General features: G+C 44.1%; 1 protein-coding gene across 1 annotated transcript; it reads right to left on the bottom strand.

Annotated features, from left to right (window-relative positions):
* Positions 1 to 32: 32 nt before the first annotated feature.
* On the bottom strand, positions 33 to 24,889 carry LOC121573551 (adenosine receptor A2b). Its single transcript, XM_041885625.2, has 3 exons — positions 24,801 to 24,889; positions 24,099 to 24,565; positions 33 to 3,635 (listed from the first exon to the last, which is right to left on the bottom strand). Exons 2-3 carry the CDS (start codon positions 24,428 to 24,430, stop codon positions 2,912 to 2,914), a joined length of 1,056 nt encoding a protein of 351 aa, XP_041741559.1. The 5' UTR covers positions 24,431 to 24,565; positions 24,801 to 24,889; the 3' UTR covers positions 33 to 2,911.

The raw sequence follows: 24,889 nt of genomic DNA, 5'->3' as shown, positions 1-24,889 counted from the left end.
CCCCCGTGGGAAATGAACCTACAACCCTGGGGTTGCAAGCACAATGCTCTACCAACTGAGCTACACAGGGCTACATTTCAGGCAGTAGTTTTGAAAGTAGCGCTCACAAGAGAAAACTGGTCCCCAAAAATGTCATCCATTTCGTATGATATGTTATGTCCTGCAATTTTTGTTCCTCTCCTGTCATCCATTTTATATGATATGTTACGAATTCCAATTCTTACAATATGTTACAAATTTGTAAGTATTTTAGATACCGTTCAATCTCTTTAACTTTGTGTACACTCAAAAACAGTACACAACACAGTTTAATAGCACACCAAGGAGGCTCTTCTCATAGTAGAGGGGAAAAACACCTTAATTGTAGCACCAATTGTGTGCCATTACATCCAAACTGAGACTCGTTAAACTGGAACTATTTTGTGGAGGTTTGGTTTCCTGTCTTTGATAGAAAGCCACATCTAATTTCAGCCAGTTGAAAAGAAAATAGACTTTCACTGCTTCTTAGAAAAGAGGCCATTGTCCACAATGCTAACCACCAGAACAAGGGCAAGTACATCAGTTGGTGTTCAAGTAGAGGGAGAGACATCTTCAAACAGAGAACGATGCACGTCTATTTAACAGAACTGTGTCAGACTCACTGGTACAAAAATACAATTACACACTTAAACCAATGAAGCATATTTTTGTCTTTCACAGAACAAAAACTTGTAAACCCTACAATCTCGTTAGGCCTCATGTTCCTTGCAGGGTTGGGGTCAATTCAAAATCTCTGAATTTAATTTGAATTGGCCACACCCCAAAATAAGCAGAATTTGAATTGAAGGAAGTATAATTTAATTTAAAGCAATTCAGAATAAATATACCATTTTAATTTCATTGAATTTCATTTAATTTAACTATACTTTCTTTAATGCAAATTCAATTCAAATTCTGCTTCCTGTCAGGTGTGGCCAATACAAATTCAAGAATGTAATTGTCATTAAAGAGCAATTCGCAACTCAATTCAGAATTGACCCCAACCCTGGGTACTTGTTTCGTTCAACAAAGACGGACCTCCTCAGCATTGCATTGACTGATTTGGCTTGGTGTAGTGAAGTTGTGAATTTAGGAGTTCTGACTGAGTGAGGGGGATGGAGCCACATGGCTCTTAGCTGCTATGCTAGGACAAGGCCAGACCGTACGCAGTAGAAGTGGTTGATCCAACAGTTTGACAATATTTAGTGTTAAAAGCCGCCTGGTTTGTTTTTATGAGGTGACACTTACATCCCAGTGTCCTTTGTGAAGACGCCAGGCTCTCTCGCTTCTCCTTTATTACAGAGAGACAGTTAGTCAGAGTTGACACTATGATGATGGTGGCCTGTGGTGGAATGGAATTTGCCAGGTGGGCAAACGATCGCAGCTGTGTCCATGTGAGGTGTGTGTGTTAGTCCATGTGAGGGTTGTATAATGGACCTTCTAGGGATGCCAAGGGAAGAGAGTGACATTCAGATGTGCAATATATAACACATCATATATTTGTTTTCTGATATGTTGAACAAGACCCCAAAATATGTCTGCATTGTGTTAGGAATAATAATGTAAATCTATAATTTTAAAGTGGGATTACATAACTAAGTAATCAAGAATTTCAAATAATGAGGCATGTATTTGTAAGTAATGATTGACATGATTTTCTTACCTCTAAGTATTCTGTGTCTGAATTTTAGATGTATTTTTCCCACATGACTCAGTCAGTCTTCCCACCACATTCTGTATATTCCTGAGCTTTCTCCATGACACTAAAGAAGCCATGACATTTGCTAAATTCAAGCAGAGCACAATAACACTCCAGTTTATATTATGTGTAAAAATACTTTCCCAATCCGAGCTGTGTTGTGTGTCTTGTGCCCTCTCACTGGATGTGTTGCTGTTTAGTCGTAAATGGTTCCACTGGGCAGAGTTTCCTATGTATGTTTTTATGCAACACCAGTACTGAGGAAGTCCGATATAGCCCATGACGAACAATACAGTACACACCTCAGCCAGGTTTCTCAAATTTGAGCTACATGACAAATAAAATACCAAACGGTAAACAACATTGAACACTTGATGCCTATTATTTTTGGAAAGTTAAGGCTTAGAAAAATGAGTGTTTTAAGTTATGATATGGTCAATGTGTAAATATGGTAAATTAGGTGTTATCTCGTAGTAATGGATTCATCAGTGGATTAATTTCACAGTCCTGCAAATCCAGTTGGCTTCAACAAAATAAAATAATAATCCTTCAACAGTTAAAGCTGAAATCTGCATAAGGTAAAACAGTGCCACTATTCGACCCCAGTACGTGTTATTGTTTTTGTTTTGTTGATGAAACAGAGGAGAGGAGCATCCAGCATCATGGTAAAAACAATTGCAGTAGGCCTACATACTCTGCTGTTCTATCATGCGTGCAATGATGTCCGAGGGGGAAAAAACAATATTTGTTGTTTGAAGTAACTTCTTAGTTGTTGTAATATCGCAAACGGACGTGGCAGTTGTACCAAGTACGGTTTCCAGCTTTAAAGTAAATACGATTTTCACTAGTCTGGTCCCAGATGTTTCTGCGGTCTTGCTAACTCCTATGGCCATGACAATGACCATAGGAGTTAGAAAGACGGCACAAACAGATCTGGGACCAAGCTAGCTTTTCATCAGCTGGCCTGATACTCACCTTAACTCATAAATAACACTCCACATTCAAGGCATATTTGACAGATTAATCTATTCAGCTTAATTTATCATTATACCCCTTCTCTTTGTACTGTAAACATTTATAATCTCACTTAAAATGACATTCAATAATAAAATACAACAAAAACATGAACATGGGTAGTGTTTTGAGGAGTTGGGGCTCTCCTTGAGTCACACGCCCGGCCTGCAGCCCCACCCCTCAGAGTAAAGGGTCAATGGTCATGTGGATCTGGTCTCTGTTCCGCCTGCTCCCTTTGGAGGAGTGGAGGTACAGCTCCTCCCTCTGACACAGGACTTGACGGGTCAGGATTTTGCGGAAGGTGTTCCTGAAGTCCTGGATGCGGTAGGCGTAGATAATGGGATTGACAGCTGAGTTGGCGTGCGACAGCATGATGGCTATGTACATGACGAGGGGCGGCTTTTGCAGCTCCTTGTAGAACAGGGTCAGGCAGTTGAGGATGTGCACGGGCAGCCAGCAGAGGGCAAACAGCCCCACGATGATGGACAGAGACTTGGCAGCACGGATCTCGCGCTGAAGCAGCCCGTGATGTTGGCTGCCCCCATTGCTGCTCACCGAGCACTTGAGCTCAATCTTGTGCATCTGCTTGCGGGCCACAGTGAAGATCTTCACATAGATGCCCAGCATGATAAGCAGAGGAGGCAGGACGCAGCCGAAGAAGTTGAAGTAGACCATGTAGTGCATATCCACCACATTCTCAAACAGGCAGGTAAGATTGCTGCTGATGGTGGTATTGGTGTCCCCCACAGAGCTGCCATTTGTCAGGCTGCTGGAGACATTCTGACGAGAGGAAGACACCTTCAGGTTCCAACCCAGGAACGGGATGAGGCCGATGATAAAGGACAGCATCCATAAGATAGCAATGATTCTTCTGGCCCTCGTGCCTGTCACCAGCTCCCTGTACCTGGATAGGGGGACGTGCAGAGACCAAAAAGACAGTGTTAACATCTGTGGGGGTTATACATGGGTCTAATTTTCTGTTCCCTAATAGTTGTGACCTTAAAGGCCACAGTGGCCCTCTGTCAAGCATTATGGCACTAATGCTGCACATCCATTCATGAATAAAATAACGTAAGGAGTAACCGAAAGGCAATAGAGAAGCAAACATGCGGTCCTAAAAGTTCTTCCAACTGAACATTATATTAGGGCCTGTGACAGGAGTAATCTATCATTTCCATGATATTGCCTAAAGCAGGATACCAACAGATAACGAGACGTAATTCCAGCAGACTTCTAACGATCGAGGTCTGGGTGAGAATGCCATTGGGCTCCATGTGTTGGAGGACATAAGGAAAACATAATGTTATCAGCAGCACATTGCTGTCTGTGCCTCACAGTGTACAGTACCCACATCCTGTCTGCTTTACACAGACACCATGTATCCTACTGTAGCCTCTCTTTGCCTTGTCATGTGCTCTGTTCCAGTATCTATAGCATACCACTTATGAAGCAATGTGTTGTATTGGGCATGCATTCTAAGTGGTATGCTAGTATGAATATTGGAATGTTACGTAACCCATGGTTGAATCAATGTAAGGATCTGTATAATATGTTTGTGACACTCTCTCAGAGCAAACAAGCTGGCTCTGCTGCAGTGAACAGGATATTGCAATTTGAGCAAGTAAGATGTTACATTTCACTGAGCACATTTGCACATTGACTTAAGAGACAGGCATGTGATAGGAAAATTCACAGAGTCTAACTCATCACCTCTCTAAGCACGATGTCTGCAGGACCTAGCCCAGTCACACTGAGGTTAACCTTAATAGCTAGCATATGAAGAAGGATGAGATCAAAATAGAACAACAGTCAATCTATACAGTGTTGAACACAGACAAATAAGGGGTGCTTATATTTGTCCTGTTTCACACGTGTGTAACCTGTGTGGTGTGACTGAATGACTGTGAAATGGAAACAGCTACTGCCTCCAGCTAAGTATATTTAGAACCACTGTTTTGCTTTGAGCCACAGAGTTCTCAGGTCAAATCAATACGCTTCATCTGACCTCCTCCCTATAGGCTGGCTCATCATTGTCGGTGATCATGCCTACCACTGTTGTGTCATCGGCAAACTTAAGCCAGTGGTGCGCGTCGCCAGTCCGGCCCGGCCTGTTCCTGCTCCTCGCACCAAGCCAGTGGTGCGTGTCGCCAGTCCGGCCCTGCCCGTTCCTGCTCCTCGCACCAAGCCAGTGGTGCGTGTTCCTAGTCCGGTCCGGCCCGTGCCTTCTCCTCGCACCAGACCAGTGGTGCGTTAGTCCAGTCCGGCACGGCCCGTGCCCGTTCCACCGGTGCCTGGTCCGGCACCGGTCAGCTGCTCCACTCCGGAGCCAGAGCAGTCCGCTCCACCGGGGTCCAGTCCAGCTCCGGTCAGCGGCTCCAGTCCAGACCATGATGTCAGCCCCTCTCCAGGTTCGGGGTCTCCCACACCAGGGTCCAGACGGGGCCTGGCGTATCGTGGGAGGAAGGAGAGGGGAAGCAGAGCGCCGAGGTCCAGACCAGACCAGGGGCGCAACAGGGAGGCGGAGAGTGAGAGGTCGTCATGCCCCGAGCCTGATCCACCTCCGAGGCGGAATGCCCACCCTGCCCCTACCCTGTCGGAGTCCGCACCTTTGGGGGAGTACTGTCACGCCCTGACTCAGGGGACTCTTATATGTTGAGTCAGGGTGTGTATATTCCTTGTTGTGCTTTTTCTATGTTGTATTCTAGTATGTATAGATCTATGTTGGCCGGTGTGGTTCCCAATCAGAGGCAGCTGTCGCTCGTTGTCTCTGATTGGGGATCATACTTAGGCAGCCTATTGGCACTGTAGTTGTGGGATCTTGTTCCTTGTAAGGTATGTTGTGTGTGCTACCTTGGACTTCACGTTTCGTTTCGTTTATTGTTTTGTCAAGTGTTTATTACGTTAATAAACATGTACGTATATCACGCTGCGCCTTGGTCTGTCCCGTCATTCAACGAACGTGACACAGTTGGTCAGCGCATGCTTGGAGTACATGTCCTGGTAATCCGTCTGGCCCTGCAGCCTTGTGAATGTTGACCTGTTTAAAGATCTTACTCACATCGGCTATGGAGAGCGTGATCACACAGTCGTCCGGAACAGCTGATGCTCTCATGCATCAGTGTTACTTGCCTCGAAGCGAGCATAGAAGTAATTTAGCTCGTCTGGTAGGCTCATGTCAATTGGCAGCTCACGGCTGTGCTTGCCTTTGTAGTCTGTAATAGTTTGCAAGCCCTGCCACATCCGACGAGCGTCGGAGCCGGTGTAGTACGATTCGATCTTAGTCCTGTATTGACGCTTTGCCTGTTTGATGGTTCGTCGGAGGGCATAGCGGGATTTCTTATGAGCTTCCGGGTTAGAGTCCCGCTACTTGAAAGCGGCAGCTCTACCCTTTAGCTCAGTGCGGATGTTGCCTGTAATTCCAGTCTGTGCTAGCAAAACAGTCCTGTAGCTTAGCATCTGCCGTGTGGTGCCAGGACAACAACCTCTCCCTCAACGTGATCAAGACAAAGGAGATGATTGTGGACTACAGGAAAAAGAAGAGGACCGAGCACGCCCCCATTCTCATCGACGGGGCTGTAGTGGAACAGGTTGAGAGCTTCAAGTTCCTTGGTGTCCACATCACCAACAAACTTAACATGGTCCAAGCACATCAAGACAGTCGTGAAGAGGGCACGACAAAACCTATTCCCCCTTAGGAGACTGAAAAAATGTGGCATGGGTCCTCAGATACTCAAAAGGTTCTACAGCTGCACCATCGAGAGCATCCTGACTGGTTGCATCACTGCCTGGTATGGCAACTGCTCGGCCTCCGACCGCAAGGCACTACAGAGGGTAGTGCGTACGGCCCAGTACATCACTGGGGCCAAGCTTTCTGCCATACAGGACCTGTATACCAGGCGGTGTCAGAGGAAGGCCCTAAAAATTGTCAAAGACTCCAGCCACCATAGACTGTTTCTCTGCTACTGCACGGCAAGTGGTACCGGAGCACCAAGTCTAGGTCCAAGAGGCTTCTAAACAGCTTCTACCCCCAAGCCACAAGACTCCTGAACATGTAATCAAATGGCTACCCAGACTATTTGCACCCCCCCTCTTTTACGCTGCTACTACTCTCTGTTTATTATCTATGCATAGTCACTTTAATAACTCTACCTACATGTACCTATTGCCTCAATTACCTTGACTAACCAGTGCCCCCGCACATTGACTCAGTACCGGTACCCCCTGTATATAGCCTCGCTATTGTTATTTTACTGCTGCTCTTTAATTATTTGTTACTTTTATTTCTTATTATTTTTTTATTTAATGTTTTTTTTTAATTTGTTTTGGTATTCTTCCTTAAAATTGCATTGTTGGTTAAAGGCTTGTAAGTATGCATTTCACTGTAAGGTCTACTACACCTGTTGTATTCGGCGCACGTGACAATGAACATTTGATTTGATTTGATATACAGTAGATAAAGGATAATCATTAACTTATTGTCAGTGCTCATGTGATTTCACTTGTTCTGATCATAGCATGTAATAATTACATGTAATGTCATGATAGTAGACTCACTAGCCATGATAAGCATGTAAATTATATTTCCACATGATATTTCCTATAGTACAACAAATAGCAACTACTATTAAAATAGACAGACTAATAATTGAGTGCAATGGAGAAAATAGCTTTTTTGTTTTATTCAAGAAGAGGAAGTGGTCGTTGTCTGCTGGAGAAAAAAAAATCCCTCCCCTCGTTGTGAAACAGGTGCTTTTTCACATGGTTAATTTGCCAGTAAAATGACTGTCAGCCATGTGTCATTTCACATAAGTTTAGTTTCACAGGCAGCAGTAGCTCATTTGACTGATAACCCTGGCTTTCAATCATTACCTACATTATTAGTACTGTAGCCCCTCAGACGTCAAAGCCTCAAAACAGACTGGGACTTTTGTGATGGAGCAGTAAATTATTAATCATGGGTCCCTGGGTTCTACCTCTGTCCCTATTTCTCAATTTCCCATCCCTCTGTCCCTCACTGAAGGATGCTGTGTCTGTGGCCCCATTGACATCAATAATCTACAGACAGCCATGGCCATGCTTAGGGACCTGAAGTGATGGGCGCTAAGGGTGGACACACGCATCACTCCTTCCTCTCTTTTCTTTTCTCACCATCCATCCATCTCTCTGTCTCTCTCCTCTTAGTCTCTCTTAGTCCGCAGCCATGCTTAAGTTCCTGGAGGGATGGGCCCTAAGGCTATTCATGGGTTGCATGTTTCGTCACAATATTGTTTTGAACGTTTGTTTTGGACTGATGCCCAACTGAGCATTCTACTCAATGCATCGTCAATGAGCACTGATGAAGATTTCATCAAAAGTGCATTACAGTGGCTTGGAAATACAATGCCATTCAAATGGAGGCAAATAATTAGCAGGAAAACCTTTTGTCATCATTTTGATGTCACCAGATTGACTTTAGATGCAGCATAACAATAGCTAGTTAGCTAAGATTGAGGGGAGGACACCGTATTTTAGCTGCTAACGTTAGCATTCCTAGTTATTTTTTATGAACATTGCCATCTGTCTAAATTAAATTTGAAGACATGATAATGCAGGCAAAGTTGTTTCCTACTAAAAATGTGACTACTTTAGCGATGTGATCATATTTCCAGCCACTATAGTGTAATTTAGACTAAACAGTCATTAGCCTCCATCCAGAATGATTGGGCTTATCACGATTTTAGGGCACCACTATTGCACTGCCAGTAGAGGGAGGCTTGAGAAGGTTCATTACATTTTACATTTACATTTACATTTTCGTCATTTAGCAGACGCTCTTATCCAGAGTGGTGCATTCACCTTATGATAGCCAGTGGGACAACCACTTTACAATTATTTTTTTATTTTTTTGGGGTGGGGTAAGGGGGGGGGGTAGAAGGATTACTTTATCCTATCCCAGGTATTCCTTAAAGAGGTGGGGTTTCAAGTGTCTCCGGAAGGTGACATGACATGACATAACAATGACATGACGCGGCCCGAGTGACAGAGGTGCAACCTATGAATAGGGTGGGTACACTGCACGCAACTCTCCTTCCTCTTTCTTCTTCTCTAACCATCCATCTCTCTGTCTCTCTCTCCTCCTCTTAGTCCTCTAACCTCTCAGCCAAGAGAGGTATGTGTTCCAGGCAGGGACTATTATCTGGGGGTAGACAGCTCTCTCTCTCATTCTCTCTGTCTCTCTCACACGCTCTCTCTCTTTCTCTCTGTCTCCCTCTCACACACTCTTTCAGTCTCCCTCTCTGCTTCTCTCTCCTACTCTCTCTGTCCCTCTCTCTCTCCCTCTGTCCCCCTCTCCCTCTCTCCCTCTCACTGTCTCTGATGGATTTGGTGGCATTCCTCTGCAAGGGCCAGTGAATGGTCGGCTGAGCGGATTAGATCTGGCATGACAACAGCACACTGGCATCATCTCTCTCTCTCTCTCTCTCTTTCTCTCTCCCTTTCTTCTGTTCCTTTCTCCCCACACATCCCTTTTCAAACCCCACTGTTCATGTGCTTCCGCCTGGGGCACATTGCAGCCCACAAACCTCTGCCAGGCTAGTACACAGTGTCAATAATCACTTCACAGCACATCCGCTTAAAAACCACAGTATAGCCTCAAAGGGAACAGGTGTTTCTCTTTGCCCCACTGGCAACCCCATCAAATTTAGCCTACACTTTGATTTGCATGCAAAGTACGCAAATATCCTGCCCTCACATGGCATGGCACCAGCACTAATTAGAGATCCACTCAAGAGATGTGTGATATCTTTACGTGAGATGTGTGATAGGCCTATTATCTGTCGTTACAGACCAAACTAGTACAGATTCATACCAAGAGTTAGAGGCTTGGATTCATGGCGATGAAGTGCCACATGTTGTGAGTACAAGTGAGTATAGCCCATGCCATTGTAGCCTTTTTCTGTAGCCTGTCAACTATGTGTCTGTCTATCCCTGTTCTCTCCTCTCTGCACAGGCCATACAAACACTTCACACCGCGTGGCTGCTGCCACTCTAATCTGGTGATCCCTGCGCGCACGACCCACGTGGAGTTCCAGGTCTCCGGCAGCCTCTGGAACTGCCATTCTGCGGCCAACAAGACAGAGTTCATCTCAGCCTATGCTACCCTCCAGTCCCTCGACTTCTTGGTGCTGACGGAAACATGGATTACCACAGAAAACACTGCTACTCCTACTGCTCTTTCCTCGCATACCCCGAGAGCATCTGGTCAGCGCGGCGGTGGCACAGGAATCCTCATCTCTCCTAAGTGGACATTCTCTCTTTTTCCCCTGACCCATCTGTCTATCTCCTCATTTGAATTCCATGCTGTCACAGTCACTAGCCCATTCAAGCTTAACATCCTTGTCATTTATCGCCCTCCAGGTTCCCTTGGAGAGTTCATCAATGAGCTTGACGCCTTGATAAGTTCCTTTCCTGAGGATGGCCCACCCCTCACAGTTCTGGGTGACTTTAACCTCCCTACGTCTGCCTTTGACTAATTTCTCTCTGCCTCCTTCTTTCCACTCCTTTCCTCTTTTGACCTCACCCTCTCACCGTCCCCCCCTACTCACAAGGCAAGCAATACGCTTGACCTCATCTTTACTAGATGCTGTTCTTCTACTAATCTCACTGCAACTCCCCTCCAAGTCTCCGACCACTACTTTGTATCCTTTTCTCTCTCGCTCTCCTCCAACACTACTCACTCTGCCCCTACTCAGATGGTAATGTGCCGTCGCAACCTTCACTCTCTCTCTCCCGCTACTCTCTCCTCTTCCATCCTATCATCTCTTCCCTCTGCTAAATCCTTCTCCCTCCGATCTCCTGATTCTGCCTCCTCGACCCTCCTCTCCTCCCTTTCTGCATCTTTTGACTCTCTATGTCCCCTATCCTCCCGGCCGGCTCGGTCCTTCCCTCCTGCTCCGTGGCTTGACGACTCATTACGAGCTCACAGAAGAGGGCTCCGGGCAGCCGAGGGGAAATGGAGGAAAACTAGACTCCCTGCGGACCTGTCATCTTTTCACTCCCTCCTCTCTACATTCTCTTCCTCTGTTTCCGCTGCTAAAGCCACTTTCTACCACTCTAAATTTCAAGCCTCTGCCTCTAACCCTAGGATGCTCTTTGCCACCTTCTCCTCCCTGTGGAATCCTCCTCTTCCTCCCCCTCCCTCCTCCCTCTCTGTGGATGACTTCGTCAACCATTTTGAAAAGAAGATTGACGACATCCGATCCTCATTTATTAAGTCAAATGACACCGCTTGTCCTGCTCACACTGCCCTACCCTATGCTTTGACTTCTTTCTCCCCTCTCTCTCCAGATGAAATCTTGCGACTTGTGACGGCCGGCTGCCCATCAACCTGCCCGCTTGACCCTATCCCCTCCTCTCTTCTCCAGACCATTTCCGGAGACCTTCTCCCTTACCTCACCTCGCTCATCAACTCATTCTTGACCGCTGGCCATGTCACTTCCATCTTCAAGAGAGCGAGAGTTGCACCCCTCCTCAAAAAACCTACACTCGATCCCTCCGATGTCAACAACTACAGACCAGTATCCCTTCTTTCTTTTCTCTCCAAAAACTTGAGCGTGCCGTCTCTAGCCAACTCTCCTGCTATCTCTCTCAGAATGACCTTCTTGATTCAAACCAGTCAGGTTTCAAGACTGGTCATTCAACTGAGACTGCTTTTCTCTGTGTCACGGAGGCTCTCCGCACTGCTAAAGCTAACTCTCTCTCCTCTGCTCTTATCCTTCTAGACCTATCCGCTGCCTCTGATACTGTGAACCATCAGATCCTCCTCTCCACCCTCTCTGAGTTGGGCATCTCCGGCGCTGCTCACTCTTGGATTGCGTCCTACCAGGTGGCGTGGCGAGAATCTGTCTCCGCACCATGTGCTCTCACCACTGGTGTCCCCCAGGGCTCAGTTCTAGGCCCTCTCCTATTATCTCTATACACCAAGTCACTTGGCTCTGTCATATCCTCACATGGTTTCTCCTATCATTGCTATGCAGACGACACACAATTCATTTTCTCCTTTCCCCCTTCTGATAACCAGGTGGCGAATCGCATCTCTGCATGTCTGGCAGACATATCAGTGTGGATGTCGAATCACCACCTCAAGCTGAACCTCGGCAAGACGGAGCTGCTCTTCCTCCCGGGGAAGGACTGCCCGCTCCATGATCTCACCATCACGGTTGACAACTCCATTGTGTCCTCCTCCCAGAGTGCAAAGAACCTTGGCGTGACCCTGAACAACACCCTGTCGTTCTCCGCTAACATCAAAGCGGTGACCCGATCCTGCAGGTTCATGCTCTACAACATTCACAGAGTACGACCCTACCTTACACAGAAAGCGGCACAGGTCCTAATCCAGGCACTTGTCATCTCCCGTCTGGATAACTGCAACTCGCTGTTGGCTGGGCTCCCTGCCTGTGCCATTAAACCCCTACAACTCATCCAGAACGCTGCAGCCCGTCTGGTGTTCAACCTTCCCAAGTTCTCTCATGTCACCCCGCTCCTCTGCACACTCCACTGGCTTCCAGTTGAGGCTCGCATCTACTACAAGACCATGGTGCTTGCCTACGGAGCTGTGAGAGGAACGGCACCTCCTTACCTTCAGGCTCTGATCAGACCCTACACCCAAACGAGGGCACTACGTTCATCCACCTCTGGCCTGCTAGCTCCCCTACCTCTCCGGAAGCACAGTTCCCGCTCAGCCCAGTCAAAGCTATTCGCTGCTCTGGCACCCCAATGGTGGAACAAGCTCCCCCACGACGCCAGGACAGCAGAGTCACTGACCACCTTCCGGAGACACTTGAAACCCTACCTCTTTAAGGAATACCTGGAATAGTATAAAGTAATCCTTCTTCCCCCACCCCCATAAAAAAAAAAAAAGAAAAAGGTGGTTGTCCCACTGGCTATCATTAGTTGAATGCACCAATTTGTAAGTCGCTCGGATAAGAGCGTCTGCTAAATGATGTAAATGTAAAATGTAGATGAAGTGCCACATGTTGTGAGCACAGCCCATGTCACTATAGATGAGAGTAGGCCTGACAGCAATCCTCTCACGTGGAAACGTAAAGTTACTTAATGAAACCTCGGATATATGATAATATGAGTGAGGGCACTCAGAATGGGTACGCCTTTGTTGGGCGTGGTCACAAGGAACTCCTATCACACAATGTCTGTCGTAGACAGACAGAAGCGACAGCCAATATGGGGGACCCCCACTCCTTTATAAAGCGCTGTTGCTCAATCTCGCCTCACTTTCCATTCTTCCTTACGAGGTCGTAATACTCCTAAATACTCTCCTCGGCATCAACTTGGACTAATGCTTTCTTGCTAAACAGTTCACAGGCAAACCCATGAGGATTCGCTACAGAGCGTAGGAATTAAGTTTCTCGTCAAGAGGATTGAGCACTTTTGCCGAAAGGAAAATGTACTTCTCAGTCTCTGGCCAGTTAGCTGCACACGGCTAGCTCTGCCCTACCAGCCCACCTAACTACCACTTCGTGCTGCTTATTCCCACCGAGGAGGAAGAAAGGATAGAGACTTTGAGAGTCGAAATCTAGCTAGCTCACGAAGAACGCACATTCTCTTCAGCTAGCAGTGTGCTAGTATCAGCTAGACTACTAACCCTCGGGGCGAACGCTAGCTTGCTATGCCAGGACTAGCTAGCTACACAGATAAGCATTGGCGAACACACAACTAGAGCTAGCTCCTTCTCTAGCTCTCTCTACCTACATGGTAGCATCCCTACTTAATAGCACCCTCGCTGGCCGGTCATGCCTATAGGTACTGCGGTCGTGGGAGATTATCTAGCCTGTAGAGCAACGTACCCTGTGGTTCTCTCCAGTTACTGCGTGCCACCTACAACCAGACTTTTAGCCCCAGGCTTGTAGCTCACTCCAACAGTTATTGCTACCTCTTCCCAGTGTGCTTGCAATAGCTAGACTGCTAACCCACGAGGTGAAAGCTAGCTAGCTACCAACAGGACTACTAGCTACACAGCTACGTGTTGGAAGCACACGCATAGGCCAGGTTTTTCTATACCGGGGCTATGGCTAAGCAATGAGGCTATTAACCTATGGGGTGAACGCTAGCTACCAAACGCCAGGACTAACTCCACGGCAGAGAATCCTCACGGGTTCTGCTGGAAAGCATTAATCCAAGTTGATGCTGAGAAGAGTTTTAGGAGTATAACGACCTTGTAAGGAAGAACGAAAAGTGAGGCGAGAGGGAGCGACAGCGCCTTATAAAGGAGCGAGGGTCCCCCCTATTGGCTGTCGCTTCTGTCTGTCTACCACAGACATTGTGTGATAGGAGTTCCATGTGACCCCGCCCAATGAAGGCGTACACATACTGAGTAACTGAACAATTATTTGAAATAGAACTGGTCTGGTGAATGGAATTATCATCAACCCTTTAATGCAACCCAGAGCCATAGAGTGAATGTATTGCTTGGATGCAAACTATGAATAATGCTGGTGTGTGGGAGGCTTGACTTTCGGGTTTTGTACAAACAAAATGTGTGAATTTCCTTCAGTAGTGTTGCAGAAGTGTGATAGGATAAAGGTGGTGAGGAGTGCTTTACTATTCACGCTCATTGTGGCTGTACTTATGTCACATCTGTTATATGCGTGTAGTAAGGAAGACCTGTTGCCACACTCCCCATTTCCTCTCATGTCCTGAAACAACCGCAAATGTCAAATGACAAACTTTATTGAAACAGCCTCACAGTGTTTGGGGCTCAATAGTGGCAAGGCATTATGATGTAAATCCACACACTTAGTTTGGCAATGCCATCCTTTAAAAAAAAGCCTCTGAAAACATTTTAGTCTCAGTAGCAGCATAGAGGAAAGCGGCTTTTCAAGGACACAACACTGGTTCTTTTGAAGCATAGAGAAAGACGTGGGGCCTGTGAACAGAACTGAAGAAACTGTTACTGAGAGACAGCTATGTGAGGAGGCCTGGCAGGTTTGTTACCTGGGAACATGGTAGCCAGAAGTTTATACTATTGGATCTTTCCCTCCAGACAGTCTGGTGTGTGTGACAGAAAATAGAGAAATAGCTTCAGAAACATGAAAAGAAAACAAAGGCCCTAAAATGTGTGGGTGTGTGTGTGTGCGTGCGTGTGTGTAGTCAGTGGGTGCCGAACAGCGCTCCATCTCGGAGGGTTTGAAGCATCTCGGTCTGCCCTTTCACTTCCATCAGAGCCAGCTGTGAAAACACTCTAATCTGAGGGAACCACAGTCCCACAAGACTAAGGCCCTGCCGGCCGAACACACACACACACACCGGAAATGAAATCTGATGTGGTAGCAAGTAAGAGGGCTTCTTAAATAATGTGATAACAAGTCCTGTGAGCAGGAAAAACTACTGGCCTTAGTTACAGTGGGGTCAGAAGGTATTGCCACCCTTGATAAAGATGATCAAAAATGACTGTCTAAAATAAATACTTCAAATACTGAGCTATATTGTATGCTAAAAAATTGGGAAATACAATTGATCAGAGAAAGAGATTTTGTTTCCAAAAATTCTCAAAAAGTTAGGGGTCAGAATTAATGACACCCCTGTTTTCAATACCTTTCAATACCTCACCTTGCGAGGATAACAGCACTGAGCTTTCAACAAAAAATTTTTTGGAGAACACATTGGGATGGGTTTCAAGTCCGGAGACTGAGATGGCCATTGCAAAATGTCGATTTTGTGGCCAATTAACAATTTCTTTGTGAATTTTTGTGTGCTTGGGATTATTGTCTTGCTGGAAGATCCACTTGCGGCCAAGTTTCAGCCTACTGAATCCTGGCAGAGGCAATCAGGTTTTTGGCTAAAATATCCTGGTCCTGGGTAAAGTTCATGATACCGTTGACCTTAACAAGGACCCCAGCACCAGTTGAAGAAAAATAGCCCCGTAACATCAAAGATCTACCACCATATTTTGCAGTAGGTATGGGATTCTTTTCTGCTCATTCATTCTCATTTCAACGTCAAACAATGTCATCTGACCAAAGCACCAGTTCCAATCCAAGTGCCAATACCGTTTAGCAAACTCCAGGAGTTTACATTTGTTGGGTGACATGAAAATAGAGCTCTTTGGCCACACTCAAACTTGGCTGTAAGTGGATTTTCCAGCAAGACAATAACCCCAAGCACACATCAAAATCCACAAATAAATGGTTTAGCCACAAAAATCTACATTTTGCAATGGCAATCTCAGTCTCAGGACTTGAAACCCATTGAAAACCTGTGGTTTGAATTGAAAAGGGCAGTCCATAAGCGCAGACGAAGGATATCAAGGATCTGGAAGGATTCTGTATTGAGGAATGGTCTAAGATCCCTCCCAATGTGTTCTCCAACTCATAAACATTTTAGAAAAAGGCTCTGCTACAGTGGGGAAAAAAAGTATTTAGTCAGCCACCAATTGTGCAAGTTCTCCCACTTAAAAAGATGGCCTGTAATTTTCATCATAGGTACACGTCAACTATGACAGACAAAATGAGAAAAAAAAATCCTGAAAATCACATTGTAGGATTTGTAATGAATTTATTTGAAAATTATGGTGGAAAATAAGTATTTGGTCAATAACAAAAGTTCCTCAATACTTTGTTATATACCCTTTGTTGGCAAAGACACAGGTCAAACGTTTTCTGTAAGTCTTCACAAGGTTTTCACACACTGTTGCTGGTATTTTGGCCCATTCCTCCATGCAGATCTCCTCTAGAGCAGTGATGTTTTGGGGCTGTCGCTGGGCAACACAGACTTTCAACTCCCTCCAAAGATTTTCTATGGGGTTGAGATCTGGAGACTGGCTAGGCCACTCCAGGACCTTGAAATGCTTCTTACGAAGCCACTCCTTCGTTGCCCGGGCGGTGTGTTTGGGATCATTGTCATGCTGAAAGACCCAGCCACGTTTCATCTTCAATGCCCTTGCTGATGGAAGGAGGTTTTCACTCAAAATCTCACGATACATGGCCCCATTCATTCTTTCCTTTACATGGATCAGTCGTCCTGGTCCCTTTGCAGAAAAACAGCCCCAAAGCATGATGTTTCCACCCCCATGCTTCACAGTAGGTATGGTGTTCTTTGGATGCAACTCAGCATTCTTTGTCCTCCAAACACGACGAGTTGAGTTTTTACCAAAAAGTTATATTTTGGTTTCATCTGACCATATGACATTCTCCCAATCCTCTTCTGGATCATCCAAATGCACTCTAGCAATCTTCAGACGGGCCTGGACATGTACTGGCTTAAGCAGGGGGACACGTCTGGCACTGCAGGATTTGAGTCCCTGGCGGCGTAGTGTGTTACTGATGGTAGGCTTTGTTACTTTGGTCCCAGCTCTCTGCAGGTCATTCACTAGGTCCCCCCGTGTGGTTCTGGGATTTTTGCTCACCGTTCTTGTGATAATTTTGACCCCACGGGGTGAGATCTTGCGTGGAGCCCCAGATCGAGGGAGATTATCAGTGGTCTTGTATGTCTTCCATTTCCTAATAATTGCTCCCACAGTTGATTTCTTCAAACCAAGCTGCTTACCTATTGCAGATTCTGTCTTCCCAGCCTGGTGCAGGTCTACAATTTTGTTTCTGGTGTCCTTTGACAGCTCTTTGGTCTTGGCCATAGTGGAGTTTGGAGTGTGACTGTTTGAGGTTGTGGACAGGTGTCTTTTATACTGATAACAAGTTCAAACAGGTGCCATTAATACAGGTAACGAGTGGAGGACAGAGGAGCCTCTTAAAGAAGAAGTTACAGGTCTGTGAGAGCCAGAAATCTTGCTTGTTTGTAGGTGACCAAATACTTATTTTCCACCATAATTTGCAAATAAATTCATTACAAATCCTACAATGTGATTTTCTGGATTTTTTTTCCTCAATTTGTCTGTCATAGTTGACGTGTACCTATGATGAAAATTACAGGCCTCTCTCATCTTTTTAAGTGGGAGAACTTGCACAATTGGTGGCTGACTAAATACTTTTTTCCCCACTGTATCATGAGGAAGTATATAATTTGTATCTATTATTTGTTATTTGCAAACTTTGCCATGAATTGAGCAGCAGCAGTACAGAACCATCGCTAGACAGGCACATTAGACGCCACATTCCTCACTCACTAGATGCACAATTAAAGGGTCAGATGCGTAATTAAAGGGGAATTGCACTCAATAATACATTTCTTAATTTCCTTTCAGCCCTAAAAAGAATTGTCTTCTGATGTGATTTAAGCATTGACATGGACTCAGAACATCCAATTTAATTGTTTCTCTATGAATTACAGGCCTCTCTCATCTTTTTAAGTGGGAGAACTTGCACAATTGGTGGCTGACTAAATACTTTTTTCCCCCACTGTATTTCTGGAGAAGTGCAAATATGATCTATAAGATGGTTCAATTATGTTTATAAAACATTACATTTGCGAACACTATAACGGTGAGGGGACATTCCCCCGTTCTCTTTATATTGGATCTTTATCCAGCTCCTGTGAAAAGTTTGGATGTGCTTAAAACCCTACATAGTCTAAATTGCCTTGTCTGTATTATACGCCCACAGGGAGCAATTATGGTGCCCATAACTGTATTTAGACATAGCCTATTTAAAACAAGTTGTTGTTTCGTTTTTGTTAGAATTTGCTTATAATTATACACTGTATTTTTATGCCTTATCAATAGCCTAGTGAATTATTGACTATGTTTGGCATGTCCATGTCCAGACTGTAATTTACAGTAGGCCTAGTGTGACGTTCTGGCTCCGGGACTCTTAGTAGTGAGCCAGGGTTGTCATTTTCATTTGGGTGTAGTTCTATGTGGGATCTAGTTGTTTCATTTCTATGTTTGGTTTTGATGTTGATTTAGTCATATGACTCCCAATCGGAGGTAACGAGTGTCAGCTGTCGGCTCGTTATCTCTGATTGGGAGCCATATTTATACTGTGTGGTTTCACCTTGGTTTTGTGGGTTTTTGTTTCCTTGTTGCTGTTAGTCATTATCAGTATTGAACTTCACTTTCGTCATATTTGGTTTGTTGTTTTGATCGTGGTTTCTTTATAATAAAGTCTACGATGTTCGCTCAACACGCTGCGTATTGGTCCGTTTCCTCAGACGATCGTGACACCTAGCCCCTATATCAGTGTGAATGCTATAGCATATGTTTAACAATGTATTTCCATATTGAAGCAATGCAATTAGAACAATGTGGACTGCAAACATGTTCAACATATTTAGCAAATATGGGGCAGGCTATTTAACGAACTACACACTAAAAACAAATGGTTCTATATAGTGCCAAATAAGGTTTCTTTGGCTTGTAACCATGGCAGATCCCTTTTTTTGTGCTACAGTGAGGGAAAAAAGTATTTGATCCCCTGCTGATTTTGTACATTTGCCCACTGACAAAGAAATGATCAGTCTATAATTTTAATGGTAGGTTTATTTGAACAGTGAGAGACAGAATAACAACAACAAAATCCAGAAAAACGCATGTAAAATTTTTTTGAAATTGATTTGCATTTTAATGAGGGAAATAAGTATTTGACCCCCTCTCAATCAGAAAGATTTCTGGCTCCCAAGTGTCTTTTATACAGGTAACGAGCTGAGATTAGGAGCACACTCTTAAAGGGAGTGCTCCTAATCTCAGCTTGTTACCTGTACAAAAGACACCTGTCCACAGAAGCAATCAATCAATCAGATTCCAAACTCTCCACCATGGCCAAGACCAAAGAGCTCTCCAAGGATGTCAGGGACAAGATTGTAGACCTACACAAGGCTGGAATGGGCTACAAGACCATTGCCAAGCAGCTTGGTGAGAAGGTGACAACAGTTGGTGCGATTTTTCACAAATGGAAGAAACACAAAATAACTGTCAATCGCCCTCGGCCTGGGGCTCCATGCAAGATCTCACCTCGTGGAGTTGCAATGATCATGAGAACGGTGTGGAATCAGCCCAGAACTACACGGGAGGATCTTGTCAATGATCTCAAGGCAGCTGGGACCATAGTCACCATGAAAATAATTGGTAACACACTACGCCGTGAAGGACTGAAATCCTGCAGCGCCCGCAAGGTCCCCCTGCTCAAGAAAGCACATATACAGGCCTGTCTGAAGTTTGCCAATGAACATCTGAATGATTCAGAGGAGAACTGGGTGAAAGTGTTGTGGTCAGATGAGACCAAAATCGAGCTCTTTGGCATCAACTCAACTCGCTGTGTTTGGAGGAGGTGGAATGCTGCCTATGACCCCAAGAACACCATCCCCGCTGTCAAACATGGAGGTGGAAACATTATGCTTTGGGGGTGTTTTTCTGCTGAGGGGACAGGACAACTTCACCGCATCAAAGGGACGATGGACGGGGCCATGTACCGTCAAATCTTGGGTGAGAACCTCCTTCCCTCAGCCAGGGCATTGAAAATGGGTCGTGGATGGGTATTCCAGCATGACAATGACCCAAAACACACAGCCAAGGCAACAAAGGAGTGGCTCAAGAAGAAGCACATTAAGGTCCTGGAGTGGTTTAGCCAGTCTCCAGACCTTAATCCCATAGAACATCTGTGGAGGGAGCTGAAGGTTCGAATTGCCAAACGTCAGGCTCGAAACCTTAATGACTTGGAGAAGATCTGCAAAGAAGAGTGGGGCAAAATCCCTCCTGAGATGTGTGCAAACCTGGTGGCCAACTACAAGAAACGTCTGACCTCTGTGATTGCCAACAAGGGTTTTGCCACCAAGTACTAAGTCATGTTTTGCAGAGGGGTCAAATACTTATTTCCCTCATTAAAATGCAAATCAATTTATAACATTTTTGCCACGCGTTTTTCTGGATTTTGTTGTTGTTATTCTGTCTCTCAATGTTCAAATAAACCTAGCATTAAAATTATAGACTGATCATGTCTTTGTCAGTGGGCAAACGTACAAAATCAGCAGGGGATCAAATACTTTTTTCCCTCACTGTATATATAACCTTTTTTTTAAGGTTCTATAAAGAACCATGCTCATAAGGTTCTACATGGAACCTGTATGGTGCTATAAATAAACCTTTCCTAAGTTTCTAAAAGGACCATTAAAAGAAGATTCTAAATAGCACCAAAAAAAAGTTCCGCTATGGTTACACCCCTTTTTGGAGCTATATAGAACCCTTTTTATGGTTCTTTAGAGAACCTTTATAGATAATTTTTCTATAAAGAACCTTTCTCAATCTCCTTTCTCAGAGGTTATTTGTAGATCCTTTTGAAGAACTATACAGGGTTTTTTATTATGGTTAGCCAATAGCCATATTATATTTTCAAACATTTCATAAGTGTTATTATTGTGTTCATTGACAAGTTCAATCAGGTGTACTAGCTCTGGAACAGCTGGAGATCCCTGAGGAGAGAACTGATTTAGAGAACTAAATTGACACAAGGCCATACGTGAATCTTTCACAGGACACCGCCGCTGGCCATAGTCATATATAATATGTAATATGCGTAACACAACAGATTAGATAAACTGGAATGACACTAACTCACTGTTGCACAAACAGAGCTGTGACCAAAATATTCGAATGAGCTGTCGCCCCTACATTTGAATTATTACTAAAAGAGCAAATAACCCTTTTGTGAACTGCAAAGAACCATTGAAGGGCTCAAAGGGTTCTTTGAGTCATTATGGTTCCACATAGAACCATCACTGTTCCCAAAGAACCCTTGAGGAACACTGTTTTCTTAGTGTGTAGGCTATAACAGACTAACATTCGAATTGATGACAACGCAATACATAAAAATACTGTATATACACAACTTGAAGCAACCACATATTTAGCCATGGAGCACGTTCTGATTGGCCAGTGAGGGGCCAAGCCTCGACACACCCATAACTTGTTTATTCGTCAAAACCCAGCCCCTTCATGCCACCGCCAGCTAATGCGCCCATAATTCCGGTTGTGAAAATAGCAAAAATATTTCTGACACACCCCCCGAACTGCTACCGCCAGCGCTAATATTTACTATTGCTTTAGGTTTGTTAAAATAGAACCCCCTGGATGAACCACGGTTATCAGATTATTGGACCGCAGGTTTAGTCAACTTCCCTCAACTAAGGCCTATTTTAGATTTTACAATGTCTTATTTTCACAACATTTATTCATTGACTGGGGTCTTGTTTCAATGATGGACTCTTTTGGCAACTTCGATAAGGGGAAAATAACATTTCCAGGGTGGGTCCTCTTCAGACAGACAACTCTCCCAACAAATCACAAGGCAGATATCGTGCCAGAACAGGCAAAACCTTTGCAGTGGATTTAGTGAAGGTAGTTGATGTAAACTAGCCACTTGCGAAAGGCACTCATTAAAAATAACCTCCATCTTGCTAGCTACTATTTTATTCAAGCGGATAGTGACGTGGTTCCTCTATGCCAAGAGTCCATCATTAAACCAGACCCTAGTCACTGTTACCTAGGGTCGGATTTTTCGAGACTAGGCAGCAGGCAGCCTAGCCTAGCAGAGCCTAGTGGCCAAAGAGCTCTATTTTCATATCATCCAACAAATGTAAAGGCCTGGAGTTTGCTAAACGGCATTGGCATTTCGATTGGAACCGGTGCTATGGTCAGATGACATGAAAATAGAGCTCTTTGGCCACGCACAACAATGGTGGGTTTGGCATCGAAATAAGGATGCATGAGCAGAAAATAACTCCATACCTACTATAAAATATGGTGGTGAATCTTTGATGTTATGGGGCTATTTTGCTTCCACTGGTCCTGGAGCCCTTGTTAAGTTCAAAGGCATCATAAACTTTACCCAGTATCAGGACATTTTAGCCCAAAACCTGGTTGCCTCTGCCAGGAGGCTGAAACTTGGCCGCAAGTGGATTTTCCAGCAAGACAATAACCCCAAGCATACATCAAAATCTACAAAGAAATTGTTAATTGACCACAAAATCAACATTTTGCAATGGCCATCTCAGTCTCCGGACTTGAACCCCAATGAAAATCTGTGGTTTGAATTGAAGAGGGCAGTCCATAAGCGCAGACGAAGGATATCAAGGATCTGGAAATATTCTCTAAGGAGGAATGGTTCTCCAATCTCATAAATAATTTTAGAAAAGGTCTCAGTGCTGTTATCCTTGCAAGGTGAGGTATTGAAAACAGGAGTGCCAATATTATTTTTGCCCTATGTTTTTGAGAAATAAAGTATTACTTGTTAAACAAAATCTACTTCTCTGTAAGCCCAGAATATAATATAATTTCCCAATTTTGTTTAGCATACAATATAGCTCAGTATCTGTATTATTTATTTTATACAGTCTTTTTTGCTCATCTTTATCAAGGGTGCCAATCATTTTAGACCTGACTGATATACAGTATATATCACACCTACTCATTCAAGGGTTTTCTTTTTTCTACATTGTAGAATAATAGTGAAGACATCAAAACTATGAAATAACACATATGGAATCATGTAGTAACCAAAAAAGTGTTAAACAAATCAAAATATATTTTATATTTTAAATTCTTAAAATAGCCACTGTTTGCCTTGATGACAGCTTTGCACACTCTTGGCATTCTCTCAACCAGCTTCACCTGGAATGCTTTTCCAAAAGTCTTGAAGGAGTTCCCACATATGCTGAGCACTTGTTGGCTGCTTTTCCTTCACTCTGCCGTCCGACTCATCCCAAACCATCTCAATTGGGTTGAGGTCGGGGGATTGTGGAGGCCAGGTCATCTGATGCAGCACTCCATCACTCTCCTTCTTGGTCAAATAGCCCTTACACAGCCTGGAGGTGTGTTGAGTCATTGTCCTGTTGAAAAACAAATTATAATCCCACTAAGCCCAAACCAGATGGGATGGCGTATCGCTGCAGAATGCTGTGGTAGCCATGCTGGTTAAGTGTGCCTTGAATTCTAAATAAATCACAGTGTGCAAAGCTGTCATCAAGGCAAATGGTGGCTATTTGAAGAATCTCAAATATAAAATATATTATTTTATTTGTTTAACACTTGTTTGGTTACTACATGAATCCATATGTGTTATTTCATAGTTTTGATGTCTTCACTATTATTCTACAATGTAAAAATAAAGAAAAACCCTTGAATTAGTAAGTGTGTCCAAACTTTGGACAGGCAGTGTATATATATAACTGTTATGAATTTTATTGTGAATTTGTTGTCTACTGTATTATTCTTGTCCTTTTTTAACGCCATTTTAACGTGTACATGATAGGCTACTGCAACAAATTTTCCCCACGGGGATAATAAAATCAGTAAAGTATCCCTAGTTGAAAACATGGCTATTTGTGTGGGCTTTTCCTTAATTACTCCTAAGTATATGCTATTAACTTTAAATCCCAAAACACAGACGCTCAATGTCTGTCTAGCAATGAAAATCCAAAATAAGGTACTCACCTGAGGGGTATTTTGATGGCCAAATATCTATCAATTGCAACTGCAAGGAGGCTAAAAATTGAGCTTTGAGTCAGTACCAAAACAAAACAAGCAAGGAAAAGGCATCCATAGAAGTCCAAATCGATACCAATGCTTATGGTTATGGCAAAGGGGATGGCAAGGCAACCCACCAAAATATCTGCCACAGCCAAAGACACCAAAAAGTAGTTAGTAGCTGTTTTCAGAGTGGTGTTGATGGCGACAGCCCAGCAAACCAATACATTGCCAGAGATGGACAAAATTGCTATTAATATCTCAAATACGATGTAGTACGAATTCATCTCAGTTAACATTTCAGAACATTAGGTCGATCTTCGGAAAAAAATAAGTGTCATGAGGGACACTGTTCTAGTGGGTCCAAAAGAGAAAGATAGTATTTTTGCAGTAATCCAAAATATTCCAAAAGTATTGTTTGCGAAAACAGCCATCTGTGAAAAGAAAAAATAACATAGGATACTTTACTTTTCTCCAAAGCAAACCCTGTAATTACAATTGTTTGAAATGTGAATTATTTGCGACTTCGTATCGGTTATCATGCGTCTAACAAAAACGAGATGGTATGCTACTGCAATTACTCAAACCAAGCCACATGTTATCAAATAGACATTAAAAACATGAAAACTCATATCTGCAAACAATTTCTGAAATAGCTTTGTTGCTTACCCCTCTTGAAACTGCATTATTTGACAGTCCTTTACTTAAACATACTTGTGCGTCCTGTCCCTTCAAGCCAAGCATCTGCTGCGCGGCAG

Source organism: Coregonus clupeaformis, chromosome 9 (assembly GCF_020615455.1).
Source record: "Coregonus clupeaformis isolate EN_2021a chromosome 9, ASM2061545v1, whole genome shotgun sequence".
NCBI lineage: Eukaryota > Metazoa > Chordata > Actinopteri > Salmoniformes > Salmonidae > Coregonus > Coregonus clupeaformis.
The sequence above is the reverse complement of the archived record's forward strand: the minus strand, read 5'-3'. Positions and strand labels throughout refer to the sequence as shown.

Bases quoted from the DNA above. Each gene is read 5' to 3' on its own strand.
- LOC121573551 (XM_041885625.2), bottom strand. From the start codon at position 24,430: ATGTTAACTGAGATGAATTCGTACTACATCGTATTTGAGATATTAATA. The intron at 3,636-24,098 runs GTGAGTACCTTA...CCCCCTATCCAG, and splicing joins GCCATCAAAATACCCCTCAG to GTACAGGGAGCTGGTGACAG.